Genomic DNA, 27,509 nt, shown 5'->3' on the forward strand with positions numbered 1-27,509 from the left:
AGGAAGAATCGGCTTCTTGTTACAACAAATCCTGCGTATCGGCAGAGATTTTCGTGCCATATTGCGTTGTTTAGGTGTGCACACACACATCGAGGAAAGCCAGATGAGTTGTCCACTCCTCTGCCTCAGCCTTTATCTTCCATATCATCGTTTCAAGGTGCTCCATGTGAGAGGGCTGTAATTTTGCCGAACTGTGCTTGAATTCTTGGTTTTTTGCATGTGAAATACCCTGTATAATAGGAACCAGACATTTTGGTGCAATGGGCTGCCGTTATGGGTATCTATGAAAGACATCACGAACGTTTTTGTTGATTTTTTTGCAAATAATACTTCTGGATTTTGAGCACAACACCTTTTCATTGTGTTTGCACTGAACTCGCCAGATTTCATTGTAGCAGGGATGTGATTGATCAAAGCCATTAGAGCGCAGCTTTTGGAGCAGCTGAAGCTTTACTTCAGAGCATACTTTGTACATACTTCCACATATTACACAGCTTGACAACTGTCATCTTGCATTCAACTGTATCAGCAAGCTCATCTTTGAAAAACACACTTATGTTCAAGCAGGCTCTAGTAATTTCAAATCAAGTGCACTGAAAGTGTGTGTATATTGCAGAGGCAGCAGTAAAAAGTTTTTTTGTTTTTTTCTTCCTTTTGGCTATAAGCATGCCTGTTTTTCAGAGAAAATACAGATTTCCATGATATCTAGGGAACGAGTGAACCAGAAAAAATGGGAAAAAAAATCTGGTGATTTTATGCCACCGGGAAAGGTCATAGAATTAAGCAACCAAGTTAAGGCGGGAAAAACGGCCTTCTTTGGGACCACCCATATCTAGGAGTAAGAGCTTACATCTCAGTGGTAGTTTTCTCCGAGTGGCAATTACCATTTTCAAAGGCTATGTTTCTGGGTACAGTATCCGAGTCTGCCCTATAACTTTCTGCAGCAAGGCCAGTGAAGTGCTGAAGTGAGTGCAGGCATATCAGCATTCTGGCTTATCTATCCCGCATAGCGCATGACTTCCGCATAGCGCATGACCACAGGGCTTTGCTCAGTTGCGGATATTGTACCACATTGCATAAAATGTTCGACTTCATTTTGTTCTGCCTTGTTTGCTGGAGGGTTGTGCATTTTGTGCATTTGGAGGCCAATGTCTCCTAGCAGCGCCTCCGTGTTTACCATCTGGAAGTTGCTTTACAACGAAGCGGCATATCGGTGAAGTTTTCAAAGTAGGTGTAAAGTCTAGCTCTCTGCTGGTGATGTATGTGCGCCAATCGCCACAGCCAATTGGAGGTCTGCATATATTGCGAACCTCATCAGACCTGCCTTTATCATAATTCCTTATTTTCTTGACTCGTTTTTCTGTGCACAGCTGTTGTATGCAATGAGGGTAGAAACAGAAAGAGCAAAGTATGAGCTTTAATACCACACCAAGATGGCAGTGCTCAATGGAAGAGATATCCCTTAAAACTTTTGTAAGCAGCCTTAGGCACAATGGAACATATTCTAACTTGTAACGTTTCTTTGTGCAAATAAATGCAAAAGATCACTCATTACGTTGTTTTCATAGTACTGTCAGCATCGCCTTGCTGCTGTTATCATGCATGCTTGCATCATGCGAACTATTATCCGTCCTACAGAAGCATGCTGATTCATCTGATAATGCTTTGCAGAATGCCCAAAAATATTGGAGAGGCTTCTGTGGGAAAAGAAAAGCTGTGAACAGGGTGTTTTGTTTTTGGCAGTACACATTTTTATAAAAATTCATTGACAGTCATAATCCAGTCATTTTCATACACATAGTCAATCCTGAGATGGAAATGCTTTGCCCCAGCTAAAATGACGTTGACGACACTAAATAAAAAAAATTATCAACTTTTTAATGATTGACTCTAAAGGTAGTTGTTTATTTTGGAAAGTTGTACGGGCCTATTTATGGGAGTCTGATTTTTTGAGAAATCGCCCAAGTTCCACATAATTCAAGATATTCATGAACAAATTTGAAACCCTTTCACTGTCATTTACAGTGCAGCATTACTGAAGTACTTGTACACTCTTCAGTTTGGGGTGAAAAAAATTCATGCTGAAGTGCAAAACTTGCATGATTTAGAGTGATTCTAGTGGTTGTGCCATCTGTAGAACCTTTCTGAAGCGCGTATTTTCACCACTCGCTGGGTAGGTATGTGTACAGTGCTGTCCACTTAACAATATTCAAGGGCCGACGTAATGCCATCGTTATAGCCAATAATTGTTCTAAGCGGGTTGAGAAAAGAAAGACAAAAAAAAAAAGTCCAAACTTCTTTGCTTGTGAGTAAGATAGTGTAACTGTACTTTTTTGTAGAAAAATCATAGACAGCTTTGATTGCTACCGGCAAAGCTTGCACACATCTTTCTCAAAAGCACCAAGGTGCTCCCTGTAGATAAGCAGGAGGTCCTTTGCGAAAACTAAGTCCAGAAAAGACTATCATCCGCTGGGCCTCCTTTGATAATAGCACCTGGATAGCCTGCTCAGCCACATCGTTGCAGTTGCCGCTCTCACCGCTGTCCCCAACACGTGTATGTGCAACGATCACTTCATCACTGAGGCACTTAAGTGTTTCCGAAACATTGTCTGCATGTAGCATCTTCGTTAAGTACCGACCACAACTCCGTCAGCTCTTTGTCAACGGGAACTTTGCAGGCCTCTCCTGGCATTGCTTTGGAAATACAAAAGGAAAGCTCCTCCTTCTCTCTATCCTTGTAAGGGCACAGTAGACCCTTTTTCTGGGGGAGCGTATGGGGTGTGGGGTACATAGTGGTGCATGCCGTTGGTGTGGAGAGCCATTTTACGCGCGTGCTATAGCCGGATTTAATTGCTATAATATCGCGGTACTAGACCATTGTAATTAGTGGTTTATTTTACCATAGAAAGCATATAAAAGTAAATGGTGCCATAGTTCATCTTTATGTCTGATATATCGTTATAAGTGTACTCCACTCAGGGTGTCTACCAACCTCAAAAACCTGGAAAAGTCAGGGAATTTGTGCCCTTCTGGAAAAGTCATCGAAAAGTGGGGGAATTTCTGGAAAACCAGGCCAAGTAGTCGAAACTGACAGCAGTTTCGTGTCACCGTCATAAAAATAAGCATTATCATTGTTCAAAGCTTAAAAAGTCTCTTTCAACTGCAGATACGGTGAGCTGCTGGAAGAGCTGTGAAAAAAAAAAAAAGACAGTGCATAACTGTTCCTTCTTAGTGTAAACGCAAAAGGATACACTGGCCCACAGAACACAAACTTTACTGACGTTTTGGCACCCGATAAGGGAGAGAGCCTTGTTCACAATAAAAGCCGTAAGATTAAGTACGCCTAAATTCCCAACGTAAGCAGCGAGAGTACATTGTCAAGAGTGTCCCAACACTCCCCTTGGACTGAGGGCCCCACCCAAAGAAGGCTCAGTGTGCATTTGTTATCAATAAATGTTTATTCTCTTTCTCTCTCCCAACACTCCTGCTCAGAGTATGTACAGTCGTCTGTATCTGGATTCCAGAGGTGCAGGCATGATGCAAGCTTCTTCTAAATGCGGAGCATTTTATAGTCGCACCTACTCGCAAATCTGGCATCGGCGGTTGTGTCTACACTCCTACTGCGCATGCTCGCGTCTCGTGCCGACTCCCCCCCCCTCTCCTAGCAAGGCGTACACAGGCAGCTTCTGCTAGTAAAAACCAACTGCTCGCGCTGCACAACCGTTCACTGGCCACCTCGTATATATACATGCACTGGATCGGGCGTTCGGAATTCAGTCTAGGGCGTCCTTACCTGGCTTTCGCTTGACTTGACGCTTTGCTTGACTCGAGTAGATGAGGTGGAAGCAGCAGTACCTTCAACCAGTAGTGGGGCACAAATCAGCGTCAGTGTCCCACCACTTCTTGAAGGCAACGCTTCTCCTTGATTCAATAAATACAAATAATAAAAAATTGGCAGAGCCCACATACAGTGGAAATCGATGATATGAGAAACACGAATGAGGAAGGTTGATATGTCATTTTAAAATCGGCACAACGTTACGAGGCCGAGATAAATTATGCTGCACATAACTTCCATGTCATTATTATAATGTTTAGACGTGTCATTTACCTTTGTCATCCATTCACGTCGCGTGATACCAAATTTGGTATATGTGGAGCTAGTGAATTGGCCACGAGCCCCATCATGAGCATGGCATGTTGTCATGTTCTTACATGACATGCGTGTCATGATTACAGTAAAAGCTCGTTAATTTGGATTTCACGGGACCGGAAAAACTGTCCAAATTAACCGAATGCCGAATTAACGAATGAATAGGGAAAACAACATTTAAAATCAAGCTGCAGAAGCATACCTTTATTTGTTGAAGTATTAAAAATCAAGCTGCAGAAGCATACCTTTATTTGTTGAAGTATTTTGTAATTGTCGTCTGCGTTTTCGCGCAGGCTCCGGCTGACATCACAATTTTTCTTAACTGTTCCAAATGGCCAACAGCACGCAAGCTGTTGGAAGTGTTCAGGCAAGCGTCCTCTAATATTAACAGCGCCTCCGAGACTTCCCGTGAGGTGCGATGAGGTCGCGGCTGTATCTCCTCGCATGATTCTTTGTCGGAATCGTGGTCTTCATGGGCACCCGTGACATCATTAATAATCTCTTGATCGGTCAGGAGACCACTTGTGGCGACACCATGATCAATCGCGATGTAGTCCTGAAAGGTCACATCTGTGGGAAAGACAGCATCGAAAGTCGGGCAGTCGTCGTCGATGCCATCGTCAGCTACTGCTGCATGCTCGGGCCTCACAAAACCGCTGTGCCGAAAACAGTTGGCGATGACTTGCGGCGGAGTGTTTTTCCACATGTGGGCGATGATGTGCACTGCGCCGAGTAAGTCCACTTGATACAACTTTCCAGCTTCTGAGCATAGGATCATTCGCTCTAGCAGGTGCTTGCGGTACTTCGTCTTCACGTAGTGAATGATACCCTGGTCCATCGGCTGAAGAGCAGACGTAGTGTTGGGCGGCAAAAAAACTACTTTGATGCTCTTCAGTTAGACTGTACAGTTATGGGCACTGCAGTTGTCAACAACCATAATTATCTTGCAGTCCTTCGACGTGAAGTGCCGGTCCAACTGCTGCAGCCAGCTGCGAAAAATGTCCGATGTCATCCATGCCTTCCTGTTCGCTACCCTGGTCCATCGGTTGAAGAGCAGACGTAGTGCTGGGCGGCAAAAAAACTACTTTGATGCTCTTCAGTTCGACTGTACAGTTATGGGCACTGCAGTTGTCAACAACCATAATTATCTTGCGGTTCTTCGACGTGAAGTGCCGGTCCAACTGCTGCAGCCAGCCGCAAAAAATGTCCGATGTCGTCCATGCCTTCCTGTTCGCTGTGTACTCGATAGGAAGGCTTTTGACGTTCTTAAAACAGCGTGGCTTAAGCGCCTTCCCGACGACAAGTAGTGGCAAGCGCTCCGTGCCAGTCATATTGGCGGCAAGAAGCACAGTTATCCTTTGCTTGCACTTCCTGCCACCAATGCACGCATCCCCTTTGAAAGTTACTGTCTTGTCGGGCAGAGCTCTGAAAAATAGAGCAGTTTCATCTGCATTGAACACGTCACGTGGTTCATATGGGGCGATGTGCTCCAGCAGCTTCACATTTCTCCACTCGGTGCTCACGCTTTCGTCAACACTGGCCTTTTCGCCGCACACACTCCTGAACACAAGTTCGTGTCTCTCTCGAAACCTCGCAAACCACCCTTCTGACGCTTTGAACGATTCAATGTTCATCATTGCAGCGTACTTCTCACCTTGTGCCATGATGAGAGGTCCGCTTAAAGGTAAATGCGCGTTGCGACAGTCAGTAATCCACCGGAGCAAAGCTTCTTCAAGCTGGGGATGAGCTGCGGTTCGCAACCGCTTTCTAGAGGCATGAAACTTCTCGCTTTCGAAGGCTTGTCGAATCTGTTGTTCATTTTTCACGTACGTTCCCAACGTGCTCCGCTTCACGTTGTACTTGGTCATAACATGCTGTCGCGATTCGCCGTTCTTAAGTGCTTCCAAAATTTCCACTTTAGTCGCCAAGTTCCTCGCGTCGTAGTTCTGCCGCTTTTTCGGCGTTGCCATCACTGTAGTGCACGATGGTGGTGGCATGCAAATACGGTCACAATGGAAGAAACAGAGAACTCCGCTAGAAGAGATGGTTCCGACACGACAACACAAGGGAAAATGGCGTCGGAGACGCTGAGTGGAGAAGAAAGAAGACGCCGACGTTCAGTGACGCTGCGATCCCCTCCACTAGTTGATGATGAAGCGATGCCACTCAGGTTTCGGTTTCACTCCAGTGGTGCCAGTGCTGCTTTATCACACTTTTGTGTAGCAGCAGCCGTCAGCATTTGTCCGAATTAAGCGGTGCGGAGCCGAATTCCGACGAAATAACGAAGGTTTGGTCCCATAGATTAACATGCACTTTGGCCGGGACCAATAAAGCCGTCCGAATTATCCGAATTTCCTAATTAACGGGTGTCAAATTAACGAGCTTTTACTGTATTATCATATTTGCACCAGTCATATACATTCGTCATCCATTGATGTCAAGTAACACCAAAATTATATATGTGAAGCTAGCGAAACAACCGCGAGTGCACTATCAGCGTAGCATGTAGTCATGTTTTACATGACATGCATGTCGAGATTATCATGTTTGTACGTGTCATTTACCATTGTCCCTTCGTGTCATGCTATACCAAATATGGTATATGCGGAGCTAGCAAAACGGCCGCGAGCACATCATCAGCGTAGCATGTAGTCATGCTGTTACATGACACGCATCTCATGATTATCATGTTTGCACCAGTCACATACCTTCGTCGCCCATTCGTGTCCCGTAATACCAAATATGGAATATGTGAAGCTAGCGAAATGGTGGTGAGCGCATCATGAAGGGCCCAGCATACTCCGACGTAACATTGACGTGCGCACACGCTGGTCGTAGCGACGCTATGCTAGCAAAACGCGAGCACTCTATAGTCTGACGCCTGTTGCAACCAGCGGGAACCGGCTAGAAATGCGACATGCTGCATTTCGTGCCGACGACGTTACCCAGACAGCAACGCGTATGCCTCTGTTCGCGATAGAGGGGCACCGGGTGCGCACCTGCGAGCTTATGGCGGGCAGATCGGCGCCAGGTGTGGCATCGCCGGCGTGACGTGACAAAACAAACTCCGGCATGCACGCGCGCCGGGTCACGTCGAAGTGTATTGGCGCCTTGAGTGTGGCATATAGTCATGTTTTTACATGAAACGCATCTCATGATTATCATGTTTGCACCAGTCTCATACCTTCGTCATCCGTTCACATGACGTATTACCAAGTTTGGCATATGTGAAGCCAGTGAAATGGCCACGAGCGCATCATGAGTGTGGCACACAGTCACGTTATTACATGACATGCATGGCATGATTACCATGTTTGCACCAGTCACATACCTTTGAGATCCATTCACGTCCAGTAATACCAAATGTGGTATATGTGAAGCTAGCGAAACAACTGCGAGCGCATCATGAGTGTGGCATGTAGTCATGTTTTTAAATGAGACACGCTTGTCATAATTTTCATGTTAGGGTCTGTCACTTGTGTTTGTCATGCAGTCATGTCATACCATAAGTTTTGCAACATGTCATAACTAAACCACTTTGTGAGAGCAGCAAGACCATGAAATGTAAATCATGACATTCATGGCATACATGTCATGATTTTCATGTTATGAATAGTCACTTATGCTTGTCGTACAGTCATGTTATGCCATACCAATTTCCGTATCGATATCATTATCGAAACGGCCAGAAGAGCTAAAAGTTGTAGGCAGCTAGATAGATACTAGATAGATAGATAGCCCTGCCGTGGTAATCTAGTGGCTAAAATACTCGGCTGCTGACCCGCAGGTCGCGAATTCGAATCCCGGCTGCATTTCTGATAGAGGCGGAAATGTTGTAGGCCCGTGTGCTCAGATTGGGGTGCACGTTAAAGAACCCCAGAGGGTCAAAATTTTCAAAGCCCTCCACTACGGCGTCTCTCATAATCATATGGTGGTTTTGGGACGTTAAACCCCACATTTCTATCTAGACAGATAGATGAATAGATAGATATGCTCAAAGTTGCCGAAGTTCGCTAAGAAATGCTTCGCATTTGAAATTGAATAACAATTAAGCATTGCAAAACCATACCGAATCACGCAACATTCATACGATCCCCCCCCCACACTGTGACGTATTTACTAGAGTCCCCCCCTTGGTGGTTTGTAGATTCCACATTTTCAGCAGGGGCAGTTGAGGCCACGCGTCATTTCGTGGTGTCATATTTGTGTTGTTTAACTCTTTTCTTGAAATCATGAGTTTCACCGATGTACTTGTCACAATTGTGGCAACCTATGTCATAAAGAAAACCAAGGAAATATCTGCTTGGCAACTTGTCCTTCACATTGGCTAAAGCATTCCTTAGCTCTCAAGTTGGTACATGCACTATTTTAATGTCTGTTGCTTCTATATATCACACGGCATATCTGACTTTTGAACCACAACATTGATCACGTCTGTCTAAATTTATGCATGTTTGTCCTGGCCATGATTTTGGCTCGGCCTAAGGCTGTTTGGTTGGTCTAGGCTGCTTGTATAGGCTAGAACTGCCAACACCAGATGCTTGCCAGGCCACTCATGCGATATTATTATTATTATTATTATTATTATTATTATTATTATTATTATTATTATTATTATTATTATTATCATAATCATCATCATCACGGCCGCTGGATAAAAAGGCGCACGGGAACAGCCCGCCGCGTGCTCCAAAACCGGCGTGAGAGGTCTAGTTCCCTAACCACCGCTGCGGCGCCACCAATGGGGGACAGTTTTCGCGAGCGCCCATAGAATCGCATGCGCGGTGCGCTTGCGGTAGTTACTATTGAGTGCGAGTATCTTTGTGTGACCCGCGAAATCTTCTTTTAATATCCGTCTGGTGTGTACGCACCGGGTACTTACCGACCTTGCTTTCAGATACCTGCAGCCCTTGCAAATTTTTGGTATTGTCTTACCCGAGATGGAACCTTGCACACCAATCAGTTTTCGCGAAAGTAAGAATTGTGAGCGCATTTTACTCGGATCCTACAAGATCACAACTAATAGATCTGGAAGAACTACACTTTTCTAACGCATCTAAATTAATTATAGTACCTGCGAGTATGTCGCTTCAGAAAAGTTGGCTTCAAATTTTATAACTTCTGAGAAGAAGATGATGTGCCTGCAGAGAGCAGCATCGCCAACGCCCGGCTCTCTCGTCTCGTGCTTCACTCGCTGCTGTGCCGGTCTCTGCTGGACGGTTCATCACGCTGTCTTGCCGTTGTGGTTAACTACTAATAAACTTCTTCACATTTGGTGGAGGTGCTGTTTATCCCCGTCGCTACACCCTGGAGCTGCGAAGCCGCACGCTACAGCCCGTCATGACTAACAACGCCAACCCATCGGCGTCGTCGCCCCAGTTCAACTGTCCCGGCCATCCTAGGCTACGGGACCCGAAGGTCTTCAGCCAGCGGTGCGGATGGTACCGACATGGAAGACTGGCTCGACCACTACGAGCTGGTGAGCGCCAATAACAAGTGGGATGAAGCGGACAAGCCGGGCCACGTCATATTTTATCTCACTGGCGTCACAGAATTGTGATTTAACAAGCACAAACACAACATTCCCACATGGAGCGTCTTCAAGACGTCATATGCCGAAGTGTTTGGTCGGCCGGCTGTCCGCAAGCAGCGAGCAGAACAGCGCTTGCGCGTCCGCTCTCAGCAGACTGGAGAAAATTTTACCAGCTATATTGAGGATGTCGTCGACCTTCTTCGACGCGCGAATGACACCATGCCCGAGTCCGACAAGGTCAAACACATCCTGAAGGGCATCGACGATGGCGCTTTTCAAATGCTCTTGGCTAGGAATCCAAGCACAGTTTCTGAAGTCGTCAGCTTGTGTCAGAGCTACGACGAGTTGAAGAAGCAACGCACTCTGACTCGGCAGCCTCAGCCTAGTGGTGAGTCGCTGTCCAGTTTCGACTCCATGCCTAACAATTCACCATTGCTTCAGCAAGTCCAAGCCTTCGTCCGTGAGGAAGTCGCCCGCCAACTTTCCCTAGTGCCCTTTACTCACGAGACCACCACTCGTCTACCTGCCGCGCTTCGCACTGCTATATCGGATGAGGTTGTACAAGCTGTTCCTCTTGCGCACTACGAGCCACCTCTATCTAGCCGTGGTAACTGCCCGGGTGTCGCACAGCCGGTAGGCGCTCCTGTCGCCTATCCGCCAGCCGTTCAGCCTGTGGCCGCGCCCCTAACCTATGCAGCGCAGCCTGTGGCTCCTCCTGTCGCCTTTTCGCAAGAGATGCAGCCCGTAGCCACGCCGCTCACATGTGCAGACGCTGTACGTAGGCTCCCGCAACCACCCTACACCACGCGCTCACAGCCCGCACACCCGGCTGCTTATACTGCACCTTGGGCGGCAGCACCAGTCGCCAATTCCTGGAGGACGCCCAATAACCGACCGATTTGCTACGCCTGCGTCAGTCCCGGACACGTTGCTCGCTACTGCCGCCGTCGACTTCAGACGTTCGGCAACTATGCCCGGTCGTCGCATCCCGGCAGCCAAGCCTTCGTCCAATACGGGCCGGTCTCGCCACCTCGTTATGCCCCTACTGACCACCTTGACTTTCAGTCGCATCGCACACCCTCTCCTCGTCGGCAGTCGCCCTCCCCCATGCGTCGCCGGCCCGGACCCTCCGACCAGGAAAACTAAGCACCACAGTTCAGGAGGCAAGAACTGCGCCGTTTTCGAACTGTCTAAGCCCTCGCTCCTCTCCTGCTAACGTGGTCGCAGTAACTGTTGAAGGTTATTGTACTTTCGCCCTTGTGGACACCGGCGCCGCTGTTTCTGTTATTGCTGCTAATCTCTGCCGTTTATTACGCAAAGTAACGATGCCGCTTTCGGGACTGTCGCTTCACACCGCAAGTGCACAGCAAGTAACGCCTCTCGCAGCCTGCACTGCAAGAGTCTCCATCGAAGGCATTCTTTACATCGTGGAGTTTATTGTTCTCCCTGTCTGTTTGCATGACGTCATCCTCGGGTGGGACTTCCTATAACACCGCAATACAAACCAACACGGGATTCTCACCTTTCTTTCTTTTTTACGGACGTGAGCCTTCCCATACAATTGATACCCTACTTCCCTACCGTCCTGATGCTTCCGAGTGTCCACCTATCTCCAATGCTGCTCGACAAGCCGAAGAGTGCCGCCAGCTCGCCCGTGCGTTCACCTCGGAAGAGCAACAACGCCAGAAAGAAAACCGTAGCACCTCTCTTCCGGATCCCAGCTATGTCCCAGGGTCTCTTGTGTGGCTTGCCATCCCATACCAAACTCTGGGACTCTCCTCGAAACTTGTCCTCCGGTACGAGGGGCCTTACACCGTTTTGGAGAAAACCTCTCCGGTTAATTTCCTAATTGAACCAGTTTCCCGATCGGACGACATGCGCCAGCGTGCACGTGACATCGTCCATGTTTCCCGGCTGAAACCGTACCATGAGCCTCTGCTAGAAGCTTCTTAAGTCGCCAGGATGGCTCCTTTTTCAGCGGGGGCGATTGTGAAGAAGATGTGTCTGCAGCGAGCAGCATCGCCAACGCCCGGCTCTCTCGTCTCGTGCTTCGCTCGCTGCTGTGCCGGTCCCTGCTGGACGATTCATCACGCTGTCTTGCCGTTGTCGTTAACTACTAATAAACTTCTTCACACTTCATTTACAATAACCTCAGCAACTGCAGTTGCCACTATTCCTAAGATAGACTTCTCACTTTTTCCAAACACGTCTTAGTATTCATACAATACAGTATCAGATGCAACAGCCACGAATTATACTTAGCATGTGTGTGACCCTATAACATTAGAGCCACTTTGAAGTTTCAGTGACTGTAATTTAAATCCTGGCAATTGAGCGAGCAGTTATGTAGTGAATAATATGAAAACTGTAAGATGAAAAGAGCGATGAAATGCTGCAAAATGTGAACACGACTGCTTGTGTTCCTGCGCTTTTGAGTGTTTTTGTCTCTTTTCGTCCCCACGTTCTTATGATAATGCAACTAATTCAACAGTGAACACATAAACGGATCAAGATGTGTGAAAATATTTTATTTATTCTTAATTTGGGGCTGATCTTGGCATTTTAATTTTTTTTACTTCTTTACACTTGCATAATCAAGCGACTTGACAATTGCTCCAGCTTGTGTGCCCAACTGTTGGCTTCTGTGTCTATCGACAATAAAACCATCCGTTCGGTCTTTTCATGTTAGCCTCTCCACGGGCACTGGCGAATCCCGATAGCACTCCAACGCACTTGTCTTCTGGCAGTTTCCGTCATGCGGTTCTGTCATTCATTACTGTTTATTTGTATCGTTGACAAATAGGCACCTGTGCTCACTCAAACGAAGGCACGTCACATGCACTCGACTGCCCTACAGTAGTAGGGTAGGTATTTGCGATGTGTAAACGGAACAAAAACGTGGCTGTCACTTGACCCACCGGTTGTGTGTGTGTACACGCGCGTGCACACACACACACACACGCACGCACGCACGCACGCACGCACGCACGCACGCACGCACGCACGCACGCACGCACGCACACACACACACACACACACACACACACACACACACACACACACACACACACACACACACACACACACACACACACACACACACACACACACACACACACACACACACACACACACACACACACACACACACACACACACACACACACACACACACACACACACACACACACACACACACACACACACACACACACACACACACACACACACACACACACACACACACACACACACACACACACACACACACACACACACACACACACACACACACACACACACTACTGTCTACCAGATGAAAAATGCTGAAATTATGTTTTACGCTTTCAGAATATAAAAACTATAAACGTCTATTATAAGGTGTCCAAAAATTAATTGTCTAGCATTCCGACTGAGAAAACGTGAAAGTGCTGAATAAACGTCACAATAATCAAAATATGTTAGTTTAAGACATCTTCATAAATAGAACAATGACTTTGTCATGCATTCAGTGCCATATCACTCAGCTACATGAATTGTGGATTTTTTTGTCAGCCTCAGAGCAAGAATCTGGTTCTAAAAAAAAAAAAAAAGAAACACGTCAGGTGCTCGGCACGCACAGGAAAAATCACTTGGCTTTTTAAGTAAATAGTGCCTCGTAGTCTACTAAATATGCGATATGCCATCGCTGTGATAAATGAGATTTAAAAAAAAAACACTGATTAGAACAACTGAGTGGGTCACTGATGTGACAAACACCAGCTAATTTGCTGCGGCTGCGGCCTCGAGGGAGCCGGCGCAACTCGTTTCCCCGTCCCCGCCCCGTCGCGCCGCAGCGGCTGCAACTGACCCTACGGCTGACACTCGCTCTCCCATTGAAAGCCGCTCCACGCAGCAGGCCGTACCGTGCGCTTTTTCATCCCGCGGTCGTCTTATTATTATTATTATTATTATTATTATTATTATTATTATTACTAATATTATTATTATTATTATTATTATTATTATTGGGGATGCAACAGCAAATGTCCTCAGCTACACACTTTTTGCTGGTAGCTCTTGTTTCAAGGGTCACACTTGGGTAACTTCAGCTAACTTTTTCATTTCAGTTTCGTGAAGCTGTGTAAATAAATCTGTAATTATTTTTTAGCTTCAAATTCACATAAGGGTACGTAAATCAAGGTAACATTCCAGCATTCGTGATTCATCTTTGGAATCAAGGAAGCTGTTGCACGTTGACAGATTCCTTCTTGCCATCACATATTCAAAAGTCGTCACTTTAAACGCTGTCTCAAGCTTTCATTGCAGCTGTCCGAGGACTTTCGTTGCGCTTCAAGCGTCACAGACCAGAGACATAAATAGAAACGTGCATGTACTCGTTTGAAAAAAAGAAAGAAAAAACAAATTTGCAGTATGGCTGAAAAAAGAAAAAGAAGACAAATTTGCAGTATGGCTCTGTTCTTGCAATGTTGCTGTTACTCGTCAAGACAAGGTACACAGAATATGTGAGTAGTAGTAGTAGTTTTTTTTTTTTTTTTTGCTGAAAAGTATATTTTAGAGGTGCGCATATTAGGCGGGGATGCAAATAAATAGTAATTACAGCAGTCCTGGTGGAATCGGATCCAATTTTATCCACATTCTAAGTAGTTGAGTCAGTAAATACAGCAGCTCAGGTCAATGTAATTCAATCTAATCCGCATCTTAAGTTGTGTGGGCTACAGGCATTATAGTAAACTAGATTATACTTCAGTGACAGAACCCGCCAGGCTCCCGTGTCCCCCTCATTTAACACGGATGCTGCGTGATAGCACCACTTCTACGTTTCCTAGCAGCTTTGACTGCGATAACGGACAACTGCAGGCTCCTTCAAACTTTCGGCTGCAGTTACATATAACTTGTGTATTTGCTTCCTGGTTCTTTCGAACATCAAACAGCTGACATGATCACTGCCTGGCTCAGGGATTTCATTTTGGCCAGATATACATGTCTTTTCACATTTACCGCACGCGCTCAGAACATTCCGAGTGCATCTGGTAAATATGCTTACTGATTTAATATGGAGCACCTGATTTTTTTCTTACCCCTTGAGGGTTTGTTTCCAGTGCACAGAGTTTTACAAGCGAACGTGGTGGTCATGGAATTAGCTTTTAATCATCATGAAAAACCTAGAAAAGTCGGGGAGTTTAGTATATCAAATTCGCAGACACCCTGTCCACTGTATAAAAGAGAATGGAGCAACCAGGCCCACCGTTCTTTCCTGGTGGACACGGTCGCTTCGCATGCGCTATCTCACGAGTTGAGTGACATGAGGTGCACATGCGATTATGTGCACAAGGGGTGTTCTGTCATCTGCTGTGGGTTTGAAATTGATTTTTTTTTTGTGTGTTTTGTCGGTGTGTCTGCATTGGCAGATCAAGTTCAGAGGCGCTCGCCGTTGTTTCACCTGAAACATAACTTGATCGCTGGTCAGCTGTGGTGAAGCAATGGTTAAAGGTGAACTCCTGCGTTTTTTCTATATTCACCAATTTGAATAAAACTTTGAATGCCATCCGTAACGTGGTTATGTGTGCCAAATTATTCAACCGTAAGTCATTTAGTTCTTTAGAAAACAGATTTTAAAGTTGCTAGCTCATTCTGTAATCTCATCACACATAAATGCGGCCCACCCAGTGTATGCGACCTAAGGGCCTACTCTTTTTTTCAAAAACCCCTCCTTTTCCAGAGGAGGGATGCAGCGTGCGCTTTCTTCTACAAGGCGACAACAACACGAGCACAGTTCAGTTTCGTCAGCTGCATACAGCGTGTTAGTCGTCGTTGATGTTTGGTCTTACAATGTTGAGAAATGAAGAAATCGATTCAGGGCATGTCAGATGCGCTGGCGGGTCGAAATCAAAAAGCGATGCTTCCACGCTCAGGCAGTAGCTGCAATTATTGCTGAACTTGTCACTGGTAAGTTCAGACGAGCTCGCACAGCTTGATTTCGCGTCGGATGACAGCGCCAACTCGCTTTTCACGCGTCAGGCAAGTGAGCCAGCCGTGGTGGGATATAGCGAATCTCGTGAAGTCATCGTCAACGGAGTCCCGTGACGTCATCCGATATCCACCATGGATGATGGAGCAGCTCCCTGTTTCGGTTTCTTTTGACTCGTCATATATTGCTTAACTAAAATTATGGCGAGTGCCTGGACAAATTTTACCACACTAGCTTTTGCAGGACTGTCGATACTATTTGAAAACAGCATTTTTTAAGTATGGTTTGTAGGGCGAGGCTACCCTGGAGACCGAACTTTATTATTTTTAAGATATCCGTATGAAACATTCAAGACATCTTCACTACACTAAAACTAGATGAACTGCGAAGTTTGATGAAGCCGTGTTTTTTGTTCCAGAGTTATTGAGGCTTAGCTACGTCGAACTGGGTTGTTTGCATGAATGCCTGAGGAAAAGTCATGAGAAATGCCAGGACATAGTAGAAAGCTGAAATTCTTTGTGGTCATTATTTGATAGACATCCCAGGATACTACAAAGCCATTTTTCGAAATTTTCTCTCCAAAAATATTCACGCGACGTTAAATTTGGTGTAGCTAGTAATTATCAGATTAATCAAAACTGAATTGTTTATTATTAATAATGACACCAATTTTCCAAAAAATAAGGAGCTTGTTGTACCCTGGAAAAGTCATTCAAAAACAGGATTAAAAAAAAAAAAAAACTTGGCTGATCTTCTTATATAGGAATCAGCATAACACGAAAGCGAAATGTGTCTTTACAGAGGTAGTTGAGCATTTATTGTGCATTGTTTCAGCAACAGAAACAAATTGCAAAATCACATTCCAATGGAGGCAGAAATGTTGTACGCCCGTGTGCTCAGATTTGGGTGCACTTAAAGAACCCCAGGTGTTCGAAATTTCCGGAGCCCGCCACTACGGCGTCTCTCATAATAATATGGTGGTTTTGGGACGTTAAACCCCACATATCAATCAATCAATCAATCAATCAATCAATCAATCAATCAATCAATCAATCAAGTTGCAAAATCACTTTAAGAATGGCAAGCAGCTCAAAACTTTCAGCTCACTTCTCAAGCAGAAAGCACGCACGAAATTAGCATACACAGGACGAGTGCGGACTAACAAATGTCACAATTCTTTCTGCGTCATGTGTCAGCAGTGCGCTGCTTTCGTTAACACGGCCATGGCAGCTTGCGAAGTGACTTTCGTTGTCTCCTGAATTAAGTCTGATAAGCGCGTGCACAGGAGAGGCGGCGCTTTGTGGAGGCAGCGGCCTTGAAAACACGTCGGATGCGAGACCGTCGCGCCATCTTGCCACTGATAGCGAAAAGGCACTAAAGTCTCGAAGCTCTGAGGACTGCCAAACAGTGTATATAAATGGCTTGCCGTGTACGCTTTGTGGTGTAGTGGTTAAGCGCCGCGGGCTCAGAATCGAGAAGTAGCTGTTTCGATTCTGCGCGACAGATATTTTCCTTCTGATTTTTTCTTTGCAATTTCTTAGCATATATTTTCCACGTCGCTTCCATGCCAAAAAGTACATCAACGGAGTCCTGGTGGCCCCGGCGTAAAACACTGTTGTGTTGAAAAAAAAAAAAGGCAAATACATCTGACGAGTGGTCTGTCAGTTTTGGCTTTTCTCAGCACCACAACTAGGAAAAAATCTATTCTGAGAAAACGGGCCTAGAAAGTTTGACACTTGCATTTCCTTCAGAAAGCTTCAGCAAAGCTTCAGCAAAATAGCTAGAAGTGTCTTGACGCACTCTTTTCTTCTTTTGCCTTGTCTACATCTTTTAGTGTTTTACATGCGAGTGATTTTGCTCCATGACCGAAACAGCAGCCGTCGCACGAGCCCAAAACAGGTTCTTTGAGCGCCGACTGGATGCTGTGGTGAATATCGCCAGAGTTGGAAAAAATCGCTCGCAGCAGAGAGTTCAGTGATGTGTATGGCATGTGATGCCAGGAACAAAGTCGAGGAGTGGACACGATCGCTGCAAGGAACTCACTGCACAGAACAACTCGCTCCGACTGGATAGCAGACGACATACGTCCACTCCACGGCTTAGAAATGTGTCGCGCTGCCTTCAGCGAATTGCCCATCGCAGAACTAGGGAAATGTCTTTTTTTGGGGGGGACGTCAAATTGAAGGATTTTCGTAAAAAGCATAAAAAGAGCATTCTTTGGGAAGAAATTGCCGACCTCCTTAAAGAGGTTGCATATTAAGTAAATGACTTTGTCGCTTGAACTGGCCGTGATCACTGGCGAAGTCGAAGTGCCGCTCTTCTTTCGTTGCTCTCGACGAAGTTTCCACCAGAGTGACAAAGTGCACACGTGCCTTTTATATTTTATTTTATGTCCTTATTTTTTTGCATTTTTATCGAATGTTAACTCCCACGTGGAGGAGCCGCATGGCACGCCATACTTCTCTGATGTTGCCGGTTTAATAAAAGATGACACTTGGTGACGCAGTGCATAGCTGACAGAGTTTACATGAACGAGAGAGCAAGGACGGGCACTACAGCAGTCGACTTAAGAAGTAACATTCCACACATGCAGGTAGGTCACTGAAAAAGAATTCGTGATGTGACTCACCAAGGAGGGTGCGCGAAACATGCTCTCACGGTTTCAGAAAATAAGGCATTGACCAGCGGCCTTTATTTTCGTTCTTCGCTTCAACACCACTTCCATCTCTCACTAAAACCCAAGCTCACTTGTCCACGTGCTCTGCGGCGCTGCATAGCGCTCAAGTTTGCAGGCTGTCGACACATGCTGCCACACTGGCCAGTTGCTCTTCGTGACACTAAGTGCTGGATGTGTGGCTTGCTGAGCAAAGATAGATGTTTGGTCATGAGCACAACATACACAGCGCAGATAGCGAAAAACAGCTATTTCAGACACCATCCTGGCAGGCTCGCCAATAAAGTTTTAATCAATAAATCAATCACCAGTGCAGCAACACATGCCTAGAGGCATGCAACTGAAATACACAACCGGAGGCTACCAATTGAAGGGCACTTGTGTGCCAACGCCAAAGGTGTGTTGTAAGAAATGATAAGATACTTTGGCCTCCTGCTCACCACCTCAGCGTTTATGGAGGCAAAGTCCCACTAGAGCAAAAACTGCTGCATATTCTCCGATCTGGGCCACGTACAAGTGTATATGCAGCAGCCAAAAAACCGTGACAATGTGCGTATCACGTATATCATGCATGCTACCTGCCGTTGATGAAACTCTGCCTGAGGTGGTTTACTGAATCATTGAAAAACCTAAGAGGCTCACTCTTTAGAGTGGAAGCATACAAATCGAAGTGCCAAAAGAGATGTAGATCGTTCGGAAAATCTCGATGAAGAGTGTGCTCGCACATGCCACAGTGTGACCACAAACACGGCTGAAGCTTACCAGTGAGGCTTTTTATATAAAATATAAACTTTTAGTGTGACTTGAGTGAACAGGTAAAAAAATTTAGGTATCAATTTTACGAGGTGTATATACTGGGCTGACAGAAACTGCATTTCGCGTCCTAAAGTTCAATCGCTGAAAGCAAGAGCAATGAAATGGAGAAACACGGGAAGTCTGGGCAGAACACGTTCACAGTTCTTGTACCTTCACCTAGCTGGAGCCCCGCCGCAGTGGTCTAGTGGCTAAGGTACTTGGCTGCTGACTCGCGGGTCGTGGGATAGAATCCCAGCTCCATTTTCGATGAAGATGAAAATGTAGGCCTGTGTGCTAAGATTTGGGTGGTCGAAATTTTTGGAGCCCTCCACTACGGCGTCTCTCATAATCGTATGGTGGTTTTGGGACGATAAACCCTACATATCAATCATTCACCTAGTCGGAACACCTGTTTAATAAAATTGTACAAGTAAAGTCTTTCTTATGTTTCTTCATGGCCAGTTATATGAGCGCACAAGAACCATACGTAAAAAAAACAGAACAAAAAAAGTGACTAAACGATGTTTATTAGTTATAAGATTCACGTTAAACTTGGTTGATTCATCAGTGTACTGATGCGTCAAAGTCGAGCTGCATTGATGATGAATCTCGCAGCAAAAGGGTGCTAAAGGAAGGATACTTGGAGTAAAGTGTGGCTTTTGGATACCACTTGAAACAGCTGTCAACACTGTCCGCGGGCAACACTTCCCGCCAGAGTGACGTGCATCGCGCGAAAGCAGCGGTAGCAGCGGCGCATGTGAAGGGTCCGCGTGTCCTGCTGCCGCTCATTGCCGCGATCGCCGCCGCTCAGTCACTCGCATGTGAAACAGGCTTAAAGCATTGAAGTGCCGGGTCCGGCGATCTCGGAAACACTCGGCATCATGCTCGATAGCACCGATTCGGAGCACGTACTGAGTCCTATGATCTCGGAAACACTCCATTTGCGGCTCCAGCCATACTTTATGTGTCGGATTCTCGACTGGCATCTGCTGACAGCACAGTTTTGCTGCTGCAAGCGTCTACGCAGTAGGCACTCACAGCAGTATATCAGAATCGCGATGCTTGTATAAACCACATAGCACACCTTCATATACAGGACCTCGGCACTGTCTTTGGCTTAGTTACTGGCGTCACACGCAACAACTAAGGCGAAGAACAGAACTAGTGCAAAAAGAAACCAAAAAAAGAAAATGATCGAAAAGATAGCGCAAGAGGCAAAGAGCGGCGCAAAAGGTGCTGGCCGAGGCGAGCGCGCGCCATCGGAGAAAGCGGCCGCCCCCGCAGCGGTGCAGCGGCGCTTTTCCCCGCGAGATATGAATGCACAGCTCTAGCCAATCAGCGCACATCATTGCTTTGTGAAAAAGCATCAATAGTGTCTCAACCGTGCTGCTAAAGTCATTTTGCAAGACTGCAAACGACAGAGAAAGAATTCACACTGAAAACAACACCCAAGATGGCGTGGGTCGACCGTGTGGTCCGGGAATGTAGCGAGCGCGAAGTTTGGTTTGATTTTGGCATTTCTTTTCGAGTTTTGAATGCCGCCGCGGCCTCAAAACTAGCGTTTTTTTTTACTTTGCGGTCGAACTAGGGGCTGAGTATTACAGAATAAGTATTACAGAACAAGAATACAACTCAAAAATATCCTGGTCGCGGCGGTCGCATTTTGAGGTAGGCGAAATAGCTAGAGTCTCCTGTGCTGGGTGTGATGTCAGTGCACGTTTAAGAACATCAGAATGTCAAAAATCCTGGAGCCCTTCACTACGGTGCCTCTTATAATTATGTGGTTTTTGGACAAAACATCCTAGATATTATTATCACTCGATTGCTGCCCTTGCTTAGTTTCCATGGCCTTGCTTGCTGCTTCAGTTGAATTCTTTTATAAGAAGCATGCATTGGAGAGCTTTTATATGAGCTGTTTCTTTGCCCCTTATCAGCAGGGTAGCAAGCATGCATTTTCTTATCAGCACTTATTTCAATGTTGGTACATTTATGTCTCTTATACCCATTTCTTTATTCTGTCAGTGCCTCTTCTGAAGAGGTTCAACTGCATGAGCAGCAAACAAGGCTATATCTCCTTTCTATTGTCATCTCTCGTCTTGACGTTACAACATGCTATTTCTGTGCGTTTCAAGTTTCCTTGATATTCTCGAAACCAAGTTGACACTGAGAGCCAGAAACACCTGAATAGTGAAAAGGTTGAGGGCAGAATCGCAACTGATCGTCGTGCTCAGTGCACAGAAAATGCAGCCTCTTTGTTATGAAAGACCGGAACTACATGTGACGCGGCAGTGACAAATTTTTAGGTGTGATTTGTGGTGCTTATGTTTATTTCTTAATGTATGAACAGGAGTGAAAAAGGTATTTTGCCTGCCTGCAGAAAGAAGTGCCATAGAGGATACCTGTGAGTTTTCATTATCCACAGAAAAAGAAAAGGTTGACGTTACAGTGTTCTTGAATACTTTGCTAAAGAAATAGATGCACACCAGTAGCAACACCAAGTTGTGCCCCCCCCCCCCCTCTCACATATATTTTTTCACCATGACTACAGAGTGAAAAACAACCATTTCAAGGAATTGGCAGCGCGCCCTTTTCCAAAGAAAATTTCTGCCTACGCCCCTGATGCACTCCAGACACCGCCAGAGGTGCAACAGCTGCACGACACACTTGAAAGCCAACATGGCCGACGATATGTGCGACTGGGCATGAGTACAGTCAGCTGAAACGGGGCACATGACTGACTTCCCAACTGCAGAAATGAGACAGCGGAAGTGATTTCGTGTTGTCACCACTTTGGTCACCACAACATGTGCAATCAAATAATCAACATCTGCGATACAGGCAACGACAACTGAGCAAAAATTAAACATGGTTGGCATCCAGCTGCTGTAGTTGAGAGTAGCTTTGTTTTTGAAGTTTTCGTGCATGCTATTGTGTTATGAAACCTGTAATAAGCTGATGTAGTAAAGAAGAAAATATTTACAAATACACTATTTACTCGCTTAATCCTCGCACTCGCATAATTCTCGCACCCCCACATCGCCCAACAAAAGTACTTCTTTTTTTCCTCGAGTAATTATCGCACTCTCAAAAACTGCCGCAATAATGTCGTCTGCTCGTTCCAGCCCCTGATGATAATAGCGCGCGTCATATGGCGCCATCACAAATACCGTATTTACTCGCTTAATCCTCGCACACGCATAATTCTCGCACCCCCACATCACCCAACAAAAGTACTTATTTTTTTCCTCGAGTAATTATCGCACCCTCAAAAACTGCTGCAATAATGTCGTCTGCTCGTTCCAGCCCCTGATGATAATAGCGCGCGTCATATGGCACCATCTCTTAAGCATCAAGCATACTATTACTGCACGGAGTTTCAATGCAAGCCAAGCCAAAGTGGCAAGTGCGCGTTGCGGCGTGTTTTGTATGTTGTTTTGGTAATTTTGTCACGTTGTAGGGCGATACTGAAGCTACACGGCTGCTTTCAAGTTGAAAGTGATAGATAACGCACTAAACAATGACAACAGGGCCGCCGGTAGGCTTTTCGGAGTCTACAAGTTTTGTGTTCGCTACTGGTGACGGCAGCTGAAAGCCACCAAGACGCGTTGGGCCTGCTGTGTGCTTGACACTGGGATTGATCGTAAACTTTATTTCTTCAGAGGGAAACTGTGGACGATTCTATTAAATAGCCATCAGCCCAATATTGACGTGGTACGCTTATCTTTTGAGGGCTCCTGTTGCGCGATGAATGCTACCGCTACGGCCGCAACACCGACAAGCTTTGCGTATGGTATTCCAATTCTCGACTATTTGCTTGCACTTTTAGTATCTCAATGAAATCTTGCCTTGTGTTGAACCAGTGCTCTTAATGTTGAGGTAAGTTTTAATTAGTACTTCTCAAAGCTTGCTGTTAGTTGCTGGTGTGAGAATCCCGATTTGCGGCCACTTCGTTTTCTTTTTTGCACTGTACGTTTTCGTTGGAAAGTTTTCCCTGCGTAATTCTCGCACCCCCTAACTTTGCATCGGTTTTCTGCCAAAAAAAGTTCGAGGATTATGCGAGTAAATACGGTAATAAAAGTTCTGCTGCTTACATCAGTTAACAGTGATCTCCCCAAAAGTCCCTGACATTGAGACTACTAATTTGATTCGACATCGAATGTGAATGTGTTTCAGGAACTCGTTCGACAGAAAATGTCATTTTCATGAAATGGCATTAGTCTACTCATGTGACGTCTAGCAAATTACATTACAAACGAATGACATTCACTGTAAATTACATTATATTTGTTATGTGACAGGAGTATTAGTCGTAGGAAATAAGTGTAAGCATCATTTTTCGGAATGAAGGCATCGTAATGCAGTATTTGCAAAACATGATTGCCATAGTCTACTGTAATAATTAGTGCATTTATTTGGGAGGTGTAAACAAAAAGCCAGTGTTTTTTTGTTTACTGGCCCATTAACAGAATGCGTACTTACACCAGCCATGTGTGGTTGGGGCTAATTGTAATCGATGGATAAGAAATTTGATTCTTCATCAGCGTTCCATCCACTGTCACCAGCCTCCCAAAGTGCATCTTTCTTGGTTATGTTGAAAGCATTTGACTGCCTCTTTTTCTGGAAATTCCGCTTTGCAATGCTGCAAGATGCAAGATCCCACGCTGAGCGTAGGGACGCGCAGATCATTTCTAGTGGTGGTCGATCTATTCTCCTCGCGGGTGTGAGCCCATGCTTTTTCCACTGGCCTTCCATTCAGTGTGCATCTTGGGTGTGTAGTCCTTTATTTTACAGAATAGCAGCCTAGCTAGACCTCATGTCCTGCAACTTTTTCCTCACAGTGCTCTCGAAATGGCTTTTGAAACTGGTGGGAACCAACAATGATGGCAGTTTTGCACTCCAGACACTATTTTCTGAAGTCCGCTTGTTTTTGAGCATGTGTGTGCGAATCGCATAGAGCAAATTTCTCCCCTGACGATGAACACCTTAATAAAAAAGTAAACTACAGTCGAACCCCGCTACAATGAACGCCACTTCAACAAAAAAATTCACTGTTCCCCGTGAATTTTTCGTCAGCAGTCTATAGGAGTCAATGCATAAGTATTGCAGCCACAACGAACACTTTTTCTTCTGACCCTCCCGCTTCAACGAAATTTCACGATGCGATTCCAGACTCGCATATTCATTGCTATACAGTAAACCTAATCTTTAACATTTTGATGCATTTTCAGAACCTGAAAATACATCGACGAAGTCTAAAACATGCATTGTCACGACAAAAAACTACCGCTGTTCAGCAAGCATAGGCGCCACCATTGCTCGATAGCGATGGCAATTAGACTGCCCTAATTTTGTCACTGGCAAAAGCAGGGCAGTCTCATTGTCATCGCTATCGAGCAATGGCGGCGCCCATCTTGCAGAACAGCTTTTGTGGTGGCAATGCATGTTTTAGACTTCGTCGACGTATTTTCGGGCTCTGAAAATGCATCAAAATGTTAAAGATTGGGTTTACTGTATAGCCGCAGACGATCCAAAGCTAAAGCTCAGTTGCTTAGCTCATGATTTTCTTCGCGCAGCTGCTGGGTGCATCTGCGGAACGATGCCTTTTCAGATTCCTGTGCTTGTCATTTTGTTCGTGCTTGGCCAGTGTGGTAACTAATCAGAGTGGCTGTTCGTCCGCATTATCAACAAAATCAGCTAGCCGCGAGTGATGGAGGATAAGAATGGCATAAAATAATGTAAAAGTCACCGCTCCACGATACCCTGTTGCCATCTCGGCGTTTTGACGGCGGACAGCTGCTGGTGTTAACGTGTTAATTGAACTGTTTGGTTCATTCACTAAAGCGGTTGTAGTAATTGTTTCAGCGTGCTTTTCACCAGGGCCTCGCTATGCATGGGTGAGAATCGCGTCGTGACGCTGCTGGGATAGAATAAAAAGCAGCGGACACCTTTTCAATTTTGAGAACAAACGTTCCTTTGCTTTGCTAGTTCAGATCGGCTATATTTTTTCGATTTCACTACAACGAAATTTTCGCTTCCAAAGAAATTTTTTCTGCACCCCTTCAGTTTCGTTGTAGCGGGGTTCGACTGTAGGAACAAGACAAATGCCACATGCAGATTACACATTTCTGTCTTTCTTGCTCTTCACTCTCCATTCCTGTGACAGCTCTGTATTAACACATTTGTGAACTGCTAGGGTCATGTCAGTGCAGTGGTGAATGCTTGCCAGCATGTGTCATTTTATTGCGGCCAGCGGTTGTTTCAAAGTTCGTTGAGCCTCATAAAGTTCTAAGTTGATTTTGTGCAGTAACATGAATAAAGGTCTCAAACTGTGTTTGGTGACGAAACTTGAGGCCAAATAAATATTTATGTAAGGGCCGATTTTGAAAATAGGCATTATAGGTATTTGTCAGATTTTAGGTACAAAACACCAAAATAAGCATACGTGAGGGGGGGTAAGGGGGCAGCCCCTCCCATAGTCACGAGGGGGGATGCAATCACAGTCCCACACATTGACATAATAGGGTGGGGGTACTGTGATTTAAGAAGGGGGCTCGAAGTCACACCCATGCACTCATATAATAGGGAGGGGGTGCACTGCGATGAACCTTTCTTTGCCATGAAGCGAAAACTTGCGCACGCCTACGCTCACTACATATCTGGTATGACGTCACTGCAACTTTCGTCGCCCTTTGTACAGAGCGATGGCAGTTCTGGGCACACTTGGAATGGACTTCGGTTGGGAGAATGAGAATTAGGTACTCTTTGGAGGTGAATTAAGATATTTTCTAAATGTTTGATGCGTCTGATTGTTAGGGAGGAGTGTCCTAGCTTACAGAGGAAATCCACAAGAGGCTTGTTTTAGCCTAGAAGTTTGATGGCACCACATTTTTAAAAAAAGCTCCTGAAAACTGTCATGCTATGTCTCTGCCTCCCCTGGAGAATTTATATCTACTGATAAATTATTAGATTGTGTGTGAGGGCTGGCACTGTTTTGGTGTAGTAAGTTGGATTATGTTACACTACTTCATTTTGGTCATGCTTGCAGTGAGCCATATGTTCGTGTGCTTTAGTAGGCATAATTTTGTGTTGTTGTTTGGGAACACTGTCTACTCTAGTTAATAATTGTCTACTGTTATACTAGGAGTTAATATTGTGTTCCAGGGGTGTGAAGACAATTTTAACTGCTGGAACCCTGGAACACAATATTCTGTTGTCTCATAGGTCCATCCTGAAGCTCAGAGGTAGACGGTCAACGGCAGACATACGCTTGCGTAGGTTGTTCATGTATTTGTTGTAAAAGAGATCAGTTATATTTTCTACAGTTCAATGCTAAGTTTTGATCTCTGAACTTTAATGCCTTTCACTTTTGCGTTGTTGCTGCATTGTATGTAAAGTTTTTTTTTTCAAGGCCTGAGTGCATGAAGTGCTGGCTCTAGTGTTTTTGGTGGAGTTTGTCATGGAAAAGTAACAGCCTGTGACCTATGTATTCTTTTAGTGTGAAATATAATAAGGAAGGTTTGTCCATGCTGTAGTACTAATACCACTCAAAATCAGGCTAGTCAACAGGATAATGTAAAACACCAACACTATGTGCCCCCATTAGAATTTTGAATATTTCATTGTCTTTGTTTTTGCTGTATTAAAGGAAGGAAGATAAATTGTATATACTGCTCTGTGTTGCTCTGTGCTGAAAAAACAGTGAACAATTTATGATTTTCTGGCACTGTCTGTTGCTTGTAAAAAATTTGCTACATATCTATGTGTAAAACTAATTACAGTTTTTGAAATAGAAATTTAGTAAAATATACTTGTTTCAGTATTTTTGTGGGCATTAAATTGTGCTGAAACGGTAAGTCACCACCTTTAAAAACCCATTTTCCTGAAGAAAAAAAAGGAATGGAATTCTTTTTATTTGACATTTTCACAATTCTTGTCTATTCAAGAATATTTAGGAAGGAGAATTATGAAATTATCTCGAGCCGTTCGAATGTTATGACCATTTTTCCAATCCCCCTTGGGTGCACTCGAAACTGATACTGAAGGTTTCCGATTTCACAAGGCCTGCCATATCGTCATAAATGTGTTTTTTTTTTATTTGACATATTGCATAATGCCAAGTTGTCTAAGTACATTATGAAGCTTGTGGGACAGGATGTCGATTAATTTTAAAATGTGTACTACACACTATCTCATCCTTGTAGACTTAGTTCTGACCTTTAAAAGGAATAGTTATAGTACTCCGCAAAATCTAACAAATATAGGACGAAACAGAAGCTTTAACACAAGGTTTAAAATGTATATGTCGAACGTGTACCTGCCGTGACATACGTGAACGAAAGTCTGCTAGAGATGCAAAATGAACTAGAAAAAAAGTTTGGGCTTA

General features: G+C 45.0%; 1 protein-coding gene across 3 annotated transcripts in view; it reads left to right on the forward strand.

The window, feature by feature from the left end:
* The window catches only part of LOC119176736 (tyrosine-protein phosphatase non-receptor type 1), a 108,820-nt gene that overhangs the window by 54,794 nt on the left and 26,517 nt on the right, over positions 1–27,509 (forward strand). The window contains exon 9 of one of the 3 annotated variants that reach the window (XM_075877920.1): positions 21,675–22,005. The exons of the other annotated variants lie outside the window; for them this stretch is intronic. Coding sequence (XP_075734035.1) covers positions 21,675–21,846 — 172 coding nt within the window. The 3' untranslated portion in view covers positions 21,847–22,005. Of the gene's footprint in view, positions 1–21,674; positions 22,006–27,509 lie in introns of those variants that run through there. 3 annotated transcript variants of the gene reach the window in all.

Source organism: Rhipicephalus microplus, chromosome X (assembly GCF_043290135.1).
Source record: "Rhipicephalus microplus isolate Deutch F79 chromosome X, USDA_Rmic, whole genome shotgun sequence".
NCBI lineage: Eukaryota > Metazoa > Arthropoda > Arachnida > Ixodida > Ixodidae > Rhipicephalus > Rhipicephalus microplus.